The following is a 9,325-nucleotide window of genomic DNA, read 5'->3' on the forward strand; positions in this document are numbered from 1 at the left end:
AGCTGCAGCCAGGGAACTAAAAGGGAGCAGAAGCAAGAAAGCTATGCAATTGAATAAATGCATGAAAGTCACAATCCCAAGAGACAAGCCCACTAAAAGAGATTTAATCGGAAGATTACAGAACATTCTGCTTTTCTGACACCTTATCACCACATCAACAGGGCTCAGAATCATAACAGCAGATTACACCTGAAAGAGCTGTAAGGCACAAACTGTCTTTGAGGAAGAGGTACATAAGAAGACCATAGTCCAGGGAAAGAAAAAAATAAAGTAAAAGGACTCTGGAAAACTTGGACACTTCTGGCACCTACAGGAGAGTTTACAGTTTAAGGAGTTGAATGAAGAGACTGTTTCAATAAGAAAGATGTAAACTTTTTTTTAAAGATGCTCATGGTTTGAGTGAGATGTGTCCACTGAATGTGAAAAATGGACATGATAGGTTACCTTGATCAAAGTACAGTTAATTTCACTGATACAGTGAAGATTGGAAATGAATTGGTAAACACTCGCCTACTTTATTATAAACACATGCCTAAGAGAGCCTGACATTTTACAAGGTGTTAAGTTGAATCATGTATATAGAATGATACAAGAAATCAAAAACAGCAAATGAAAACCTGTTTCTGTGTTAACAAGAAGCTGCTAGTCTTTTAATACTAAGATATGTAATGACAAATGGTCTTTCTAATTATTCTCTATGCAATAAATAAGATGAAGAACTACACATGGAAAAATACTAAACATAAAATACTATAGCTTAAAGATGAAACTTGAAGACGTAATATTGATGTTGGGTACCAGCCCCAACCCTGTTCGTGGGTGCCCTTAGTCCTGGAGGTGAGGAGGGATTGAGAAAAGGAAATCAAGCGGAAGACACAAGAGTAGAATTTTACAGCACGGGTCCAGGGGACCAACATTAGAGTGGCCTGGAGTTCTGGTTTCCACAGGCTTTTATTAGGTGTATACACTTGTTAATTGAGGAGTAGGGAGGAGATGGGGAGGCCTTGAAACTAATGTGGGCAAGATAGCCATGGGGAGAGGTGTGGTCTGCAGTATTCAGCAGCAGACCTGATTTATATGCAAACCTAGAACCCTGAATTCTACCACAGGTTGCTATCAAGGTGCATTTGCCTCAGAAGCACAGTGGATAAAGCACCACCAGGTCTGACCACATGCAATGCATCAAGGGGCTTTTACCTCATGAGCACTGAACACAGAGCAATCAAAATCCCTCCATATTTTGAGAACCTAGGCAGAGCCTGTGGCCTTCCTGTTATCACTGCCCTGCAAGTCCTTTTTTCTTGCAAGCTCCCATCTGCAAAAACCCTCCTGCATCCTGTGAGCAGAGGTCTCCTCCCTTCTCAGACATCTAGTGTAAGTCCTCTTTAGGATATCCTTATGCAGCCTCCATGTTGAGATGGCATTCGTGGGACCAAGCAGTATTTCCTGCTCTGCAACCACCCCAAGGTGTCCCAAGGTTTTACAGCGCTCTCAGATGGTCTTTACCTTAGGCCTCCTGTTGCTGCTTGATTTCTATTTTCCTGCACCCATATTTTATATGGCTTAGTTTGGGGTAAACACCTCAGTGTACAATAAGCAAAGCAAGCTTATAATTATTTAACTAGAAACAACATAGGTCTGCCCCTGGCTATCTTGACCCACAATTGATAAAAGCAGGTGATCATATTCAGCAATTTTTTACGGGATATACTAAGTAATAACAATTCAGTTTTTTATTTAAATACTTGGTGAAAATATAAAAATATTATTTTATCTTCTTTACTTTTTTTAATGTTGACTGTGCATGAATGGAATGCTCCACATGCATCTATAAAATCAAACGTATTTTATTTAGTGAACACCGAGACTGCTGAGAATTTTCCTGATTATGCCAATTTAAAGAACATTCTTTAGCTAAACAATAGACAACTAAAAGTATAAGCTTATCCATTTTAACATAATTTTCAATACATTTTCATTTTTACAACTATAAACACGTCCTCTTCACTACCTATATAACACTTGAGAAGAGAAAGTAAATATTTAAGTTTGAAGAATTTTGCATATAAATTTTGCTGTGAAATATATTAGAGGTCATAACTGTCAATGAAATCAAAACTCAATTAGAATTTATCTAATTGTCTACTGTCATGTAGCTATGACCTCAGTTGCTGATGATATCATTTAAATTTGGCTTGGCATATTATATTTACAACAGACACATATTTAAAAATTTTACTTATTTTATTAGTCTATGTGTGTTCATACGTGGTCACATGCGTGTTTGTATGTTATGCAATTTATGTGGCAAGATCATCACAAATAATTTGGATAATTCCAATATTATTTAGTGAACATATGTCTTGATATGACTACTAAGGGAAAAATATGTCTTTTTATGGTCATGCAAGTATTTCTTGCTATTACTGTATATAAGACTGAGGTATGGAAATATGGATATCGTATATATAAAAACAGGTGTTAAATATATACATACATAGGTTTGGTAGGTTTATAAATATTTTTCACGTTCAGTGGACACATTTGGCAGGAGTGAGAGGATATTGTAAAATATTGACTTATCATCCATTTAAAAAGTCATCTTTTAATTTACTCATACATTTTGGCCGGTATAGTAAAGAAAGGTTTAATTATAGGACGTTTATTTCTATAATGCATATGCCACAAAAGGTAATAGCTCAAACACATAGAAGTTTGTCTCATTCTTATGACAGTCCAAGATGAGGGCTTATGTTAAGGAACATGTCCTTTCCACATAATGATTCAGATATCCAGGTTTCTTCCATTTTTATATCATCACCATATCTATAATCTCAGAACCTCTTAAAACATGTAGGCAAGAGAATGAAGAAGATGGAATTTTTTAAAAAAAATCTCTTGGCCTGGAAGTAATACACATAATGTCTGCTTCCATTCTGTTGGTAGTAACAAGTAACATGGTCATACCAATTATAAGAGGATAGAGAGATCAGTATAGGAGAAACTGATGCAGCTGAGAAGTTACTAACCAGAAAGCTCCACGCACTTAAGAAGGGATAATAGATTTTGATGAAAAGCAATCTTTGCCACAGTGTAACCTCTGGCCAGCAAAAAACGTATTTTGTGTCTTTTTACAGAGGTCATATACACCTACCCCCTTTTCAGGAGACATGCCATAAAGTAATATTTTGTTTTTATGTCTCAACATTCAGGATCTCTGAATTATATATATGGTCATGCCTCACTTAATGACAGAGATACATTCTAAGAAATTCATTGTTTTTTTGTTTTGTTTTGTTTTTTAATTTGAGACGGAGTTTTGCTCTTGTTACCCAGGCTGGAGTGCAACGGCGTGATCTCGGCTCACCGCAACCTCCACCTCCTGGGTTCAGGCAATTCTCCTGCCTCAGCCTCCTAAGTAGCTGGGATTACCGGCACGCGCCACCATGTCCAGCTAATTTTTTGTATTTTGAGTAGAGACGGGGTTTCACCATGTTGACCAGGATGGTCCCGATCTGCTGACCTCGTGATCCACCCGCCTCAGCCTCCCAAAGTGCTGGGATTACAGGCTTGAGCCACCGCGCCCGGCGACATTCATTATTAAGTGATTTTATGACCATATGACATCATAGAGTATATTTACACAAACCTAGATGGTAAATGCTGTTACACATCTAAGCTGTATGGTATAACCTATTGCTACTAGGCTAGGAACCTGTATAACATGTTACTGTTCTGAATACTGTAGGCAATTGTGACACAATACTAAATATTTGTGTATCTAAACATATAAAAGCAACAGGAAAATATGGTATAAATTTTTTTTTAAATAATATACCTGTAGAGGGCATATATCATGAATGGAGCTTGTGAGATTGGAAGTTGCTCTGAGTGAGCCAGTGAGTGAGTGATGAGTGAATGTGAAGGCCTCAGACTCTACTGTCCACTACTGTAGACTATATAAACACTGTGCACTTAGGCTACACTAAATTCGTCAAAAATGTTTTCCTTCAATAATAAATCGATCTTAGTTTCCTATGCCTATTTTATTCAAAAATGTTTAAATATTTTATACTCCTTTACAATAACATTAGCTTAAAACACAACACACTGTATAGCTGCACAAAATATTTTCTTTATATTCTTATTTTATAAGCTGTTTCTATGTTTATTTTTTAAATTTTTATATTTTTACTTTGTAAAGTGTTTTGTTAAAAACTAAAATACAAACACATACATTAGTCTAGGCCTACACAGGATCAGGATCATCAATATCATTGCCTTTCACCTCGACATCTTGTCCCACTGAAAGGCCATCAGGGACAGTAACACATATGGAGCTGTCATCTCTTGTAAAAATGCCTTCTTCTGGAACACTCCTACAGAATCTGCCTGAGGATATTTTACAGTAGACTTTTTTATAACTATAAATAGAAGGAGAAAGAATGTACTCCAAAAGAATCATAAAAATAGTTTAACAAATATATAAATATATAGCATAGTACGTGAACAGAGTAATAATGGTTTTTTTTTGTCAAGTATTATATACTGTACATAATTGTCTGTGCTATACTATACTGACAGGGCAGTAGGTATGTTTCCAACAGCATCGCCACAAACAGATGGGCAATGCATTGTGCTATATGACATTACGACGGCCACGACATCACTAGGTGATAGAAATTTTTTAACTGTTATAATCTTATATGACCACCACTGTATATACCATTTATCATTGAATAAAATTTGTTATGTGGTGCATGGCTATACTTGTCTCTCACTGTCGGGCATAGATTTGTTTCTTTATGTTTTGACAGTCTGTAAACCAAAACACAAGCAAACTGCCCTACCTCTATCCAAGCCATTGTTTTTCAGAATAGTGACGAAAAAAGCACAATTAGCACTCAGACTAAATAAGAGAAGAATAAAGGCACACAGTAATAATTTGTTGATGACAAAGGTGCAATCTTACTGGGCAGGAAAAATGAAGATGCTAACTTGGCAGAGAGGGAAGTTTTTTTATTAGATCTCAAACTGCCCTCTAAGAGGAATCCATTACTAGTCTTTAGGAAAGATACCATTTGGGGGAGCTATGAAGCTTTCACAGTTATTTTGCAATGAGACAATTACGTAGAGCATAAGATGTCTGAAAACTTTGAGAGTCCAAACCTTTCTAATGACTAACTCCTGGAATGGCAGAATGAAAACCTTGATAAACTTGATGTGCCGTGAAACATTAACAAAAAGGAAAAACAGCTAGAAATTAAACAAAACTACGAAACAATTGAAAACTATCTTTTAACAAGAAACTACTAAACCTTGGTAAGATAGCTGTTGGTGGTATTTTAAATTGGGCCTATTCTCATCTTTTCTCCATCTTCAGCTTCCTGGCATGGTAACTGAAAAGTTCACAGCTGTGTGAGGGTATTATCACGGTTTTTACTCAGAGTTCAGCTCAGGGAAAAAACCCCTACCCCTAAGATATTACCAATGTCTCTAGATATATGCTTATAATATTACAGCTGTGTAAGTCTACAATTTAGGATGAGGCCAACAAGATCCTGGATAAAAAAATTAAAATAAGTATGTAAAAAATTAGATGGCGATAGAAAATTCTGAAAATCTTCAGTATGCTTGTGAAGATCTAGAAGGCTGTGTACATACACTTACCTGTGTACATGCCCAGTAAGACGGGGAAAACGAGAAGGAACCAGTCGTTCACTCCTTGCTTGCCCTGAGATCCTTAAAAGCAAGAAGACAAAAATAAGAGCGTCTTGTAAACAATCCGATGGTTGAAGGTGTCCCTTTACACGCTGATGTACTTGTCCACGAAAGAAGACACACGGGTAAGGAATGTAAGAAAATATTCTAAATAAACATAGGCTGACCACTAAATTATAAGAGCCTACAGATGAATCTAAATGAGTCAAAATTAAAAATAGAAATGAGAAAAGTAAGAAAAATCTATCCGTGAAGTCTGGTTTTACATTAAGGTCTAGAGCTTACATTGCGTTAATTACTATATGCAGCGGTAGAAATAGAGGCTTATTTTTTTCATGTGGATGTCCAATTGTTCTAGCATATTTCGTTGAAAATTTTATAAGTTTCTAATGCAGGAACAGAAAACCAAACACTGCATGTTGTCACTTAGATGTGGGAGCTGAATGAGGAGAATACGTGGACACATAGGGGAAACAAAACACAGTAGGGCCTGTTGGGGGAGGGAGGGAATGAGGGAAGCTGTTCTGTTTCTGGGTCCACAAGGAGGTGCAGTTTTAAAGACAAGAACTTCCCAGCACCGTGCCCCCCTCCCATCTCTCTCCATCCAGGAGATTTAATGGTTTATGTTTGAATTTCACGTTCTAGGGAAGAAACTAAGAGTCAGTCACTCCAGTGGAAGTTCTGAGGAACTCCTTTCATTGGCCTGGGGTCTTGGAGAAGGCGGGGGTTCCTCCCAGGTTAGAAGCCCCCTTCTTCCACACCCCTTCGGCCTCCATGTTTGGGTCCCTCCCAGGAACACCCCCTTGGTGGAAGCCGTCTTTCTCTCTCCTGGATTTCCCCTCTGGAGTCCCCTCCCACACTCGCTCGTGGAAGCCTGTCTTCCCCCCTAAACTCCATCTCTCTATTCCCTTCCACTCAGTGTGGAAGCTGCTTTCCTCTCCTGGGTTCCATCTTTCTGGATTCTCTCACTCGGTGAGAGTCAGCTGTTTCTTTCTCTCTCCTCCTCCTGTTTCTCTCTCTAAATAAATCACTTTCTACAAATACTTTTGAGTCCGGCCTTTACTGCGCGCTGCGCCGCAGTCTCCTCACCCATTCTTGGGCAGTGATTGACCGAGAACCTGGAGAAACGTCCTCTCAGGGGAACTGAGGGGGCACCCCTGAACCCCAATATTACATCTTCATGAGCCAGCCAGAAGAGGGGTACAGCCAGGAGAGGGGTACGCCAGGAAAAGGGCTACAGCCAGAGACAAAGACTCCAACACCGCGAGTACAACCGGCCCCATTCTGTCCTGTCTCTGGCCGCAGCCAGGCAGGGCTGTGGGGACCTCGGAGGCACCACCCAGCCCTCTTAAGCGGGGCGGGCCAGACAGAATGAAAAGTGCAGTTGTGTTCGTTTTGTTTCGTGTTTACCTCCAAGCACTCTCTCTGCTTGCCTTCTCCTCTCTCCTTCAGGTATTAGCTCTGGGAACAAAGCCTGCAGGAGCCTGTGAGGTGGAAAGGGTGAGCACCCCCGCTCTCCGCTCCTTGGCGGCGAGGAACCGCCCAGCCCGGGGGCGCAGAACTGAGCATGCGCAGCCTTCGGCCTGAGGAAAAACAGCTGGGAGGGGCCAGGCCTGAGGAAAAACAGCCGGGAGGGGCGAGGTGCAGCCCGAGCCTGCAGGGGACCGACGCGCCGCCGCCTGGCGCGTGATTTCTCCAGTCCCAGCAGGGAAAACAGCCTCCCCAGGACGTTTGCCTCCTGCTGCGGGTCCCTGTGTGGGAAGCCACTGGGGGAGTGGCCCAACCCAGCGAGTGGTTCTGGTGGGGCCAACGTGCCGATGGAAAGCCATGGGGGCGCGGGAGCTCACGGGGACCCAGCAGCGGCTGCGAACGTGGCTTTTAAACTGCCCCGGCCAGCGGCTTTTTTCCTTTGCTGGTGCAGCTGACAGTGGCAAACCTAACCTCCAAAGGGAAGGGGACAAAACCCCACAGCTTCCCTGGAGCCATTGCAGGAGGCCTAAGGAAGTACACCGCCCTGTCACCAGACTCCACAGAGGGTCAGTTCATACTAAAGGACAAGTTTATTACTTAGTCAGCCCCAGGTATCAGGAAGAAGCTCCAGAAACTGGCCTTGGGGCCGGCGCAGAGTCTAGAATCATTACTGAACCAGGCAACCTCCGTGTTTTATAATGGAGGCCAGGAGGGACAGGCTGAAAGGAACAGGAGAGCTCAGCCTCCGTCATGGCTTTCAGGCAAGCAGACCCAGGGGCTCAGATGAGGGAAGGGCTTGGGGTAGCCGCCAGCCTGGCAGAACTTGTTATCAGAGCGGTCTGAAGGGACATTTTATAAGAAATTGTCCGCAGAGGAATGGTCCACCATCTCCTCCATGCCCGCTGTGCCAAGGGAATCACTGGAGAGCACACTGTCCCAGGGGATGAAGGTCCCCAGGGCCTGAGGGGTCTGACCAGATGACCCAATGGCAGGACTGAGGATTCCTGGAGCAAGTGCCAGCAGGAGCCGTCACCCTCACAGAGCCCGGGGAAAGCTGGCCACAGAGGTCCAGGAAGTTAATCTCTTAGACACCGCATGGCCTTCTCAGTTTCTCTCCTGCCCTGGAGGCTTGGTGCTTGTTAATTCTCTCCCCTCAGACTCTCCCTCTCTAGGCCCATCCTGGGAAGGACCATTTTCGGTCATTCTATGCACTCCAACGGCAGTTAAGGTGGTGGAAATAGACTTGTGGATTCATCACACTCGGCTGAAGCCTTGGACACCTCCTGAGCAAAGTCACAGACCCTCTGCCCTGCAGCCTGCAGTTCCAGGAGACCCCTTCATCCACCTGCGAGCCATTAGATCTACATCTGCTTTTCCAACAAGATCCTCAGGGAAGCAGCCACTCGTAAGTCTAATTTATATCCTGGCATTGACAGGACTGTAACCCTCAACTTTGCTCTCTCTCAGACTCCGATTATCCTTTTCACAGTGGGAAGGGAAGCTGCTTTTTCCTAGGAAAAGTGCTGCTGTTTCGTAAACCAGTTAAGTGTTGTTTTCAGCCTAGAACTCAGGAATCAAACACGGGGCTGAAGACCTTCAAGAACCAGTATTGTGAAGCTTGTCTAACAACGGACTGTCCTGTCCTGGCTCTGCTCTCCCAGGCTCCTTTATAACCATTCTGTATTTGCTGGCCTCTGGGCCTCTCATCTTTAACCACCTGTCACATCCGTTTCTCATGGAACCATAAGGTCACAAAATCCTGCCACTGCAAGCCCAGGTGTCCTTGGCTCGTGGGCTCTATTGTGGACCTCAGGATCAACCTACACCCCTGAAAGGCTCCCCTCTGAAGGAAGCCTCAACTGCAGGGCCCCTTCTACGCCCCATTTCAGCAGGAAGTAGTTAAAGAGAATCCACACCCGTGTTCCAAGTTGGGTTTTCCTGTTGAGAGGGAGGGAATGAGGGAAGCTGTTCTCTTTCTGGGTCCACAGGGGGCGTAGTTTTAAGGGCAAGAACTTCCCAGCTCCATGCCCCCCTCCCATCTCTCTCCATCTGGGAGATTTAACGGTTTATGTTTAAATTTTGTGGGCACAGGAAGAAACTAAGAGTCAGTCACTCCAGTGGAAGTTCTGAGGAA

The 9,325-nt window shown here is 42.7% G+C and overlaps 1 protein-coding gene across 1 annotated transcript in view; it reads right to left on the bottom strand.

Moving 5' to 3' along the window:
• LOC128930093 (uncharacterized) overlaps positions 1-7,943 on the bottom strand; it is a 60,150-nt gene extending 52,207 nt beyond the window's left edge. The window contains exons 1-3 of the mRNA XM_078355190.1: positions 7,868-7,943; positions 7,132-7,563; positions 5,671-5,742 (exon numbers count right to left, since the gene is read on the bottom strand). Of these exons, the coding sequence (XP_078211316.1) occupies positions 5,671-5,742; positions 7,132-7,563; positions 7,868-7,943 (580 nt within the window). The remainder of the gene's footprint in view (positions 1-5,670; positions 5,743-7,131; positions 7,564-7,867) is intronic.
• Positions 7,944-9,325: the final 1,382 nt, after the last annotated feature.

This window comes from Callithrix jacchus, chromosome 18, assembly GCF_049354715.1.
Source record: "Callithrix jacchus isolate 240 chromosome 18, calJac240_pri, whole genome shotgun sequence".
NCBI classification, from domain to species: Eukaryota; Metazoa; Chordata; class Mammalia; order Primates; family Cebidae; genus Callithrix; species Callithrix jacchus.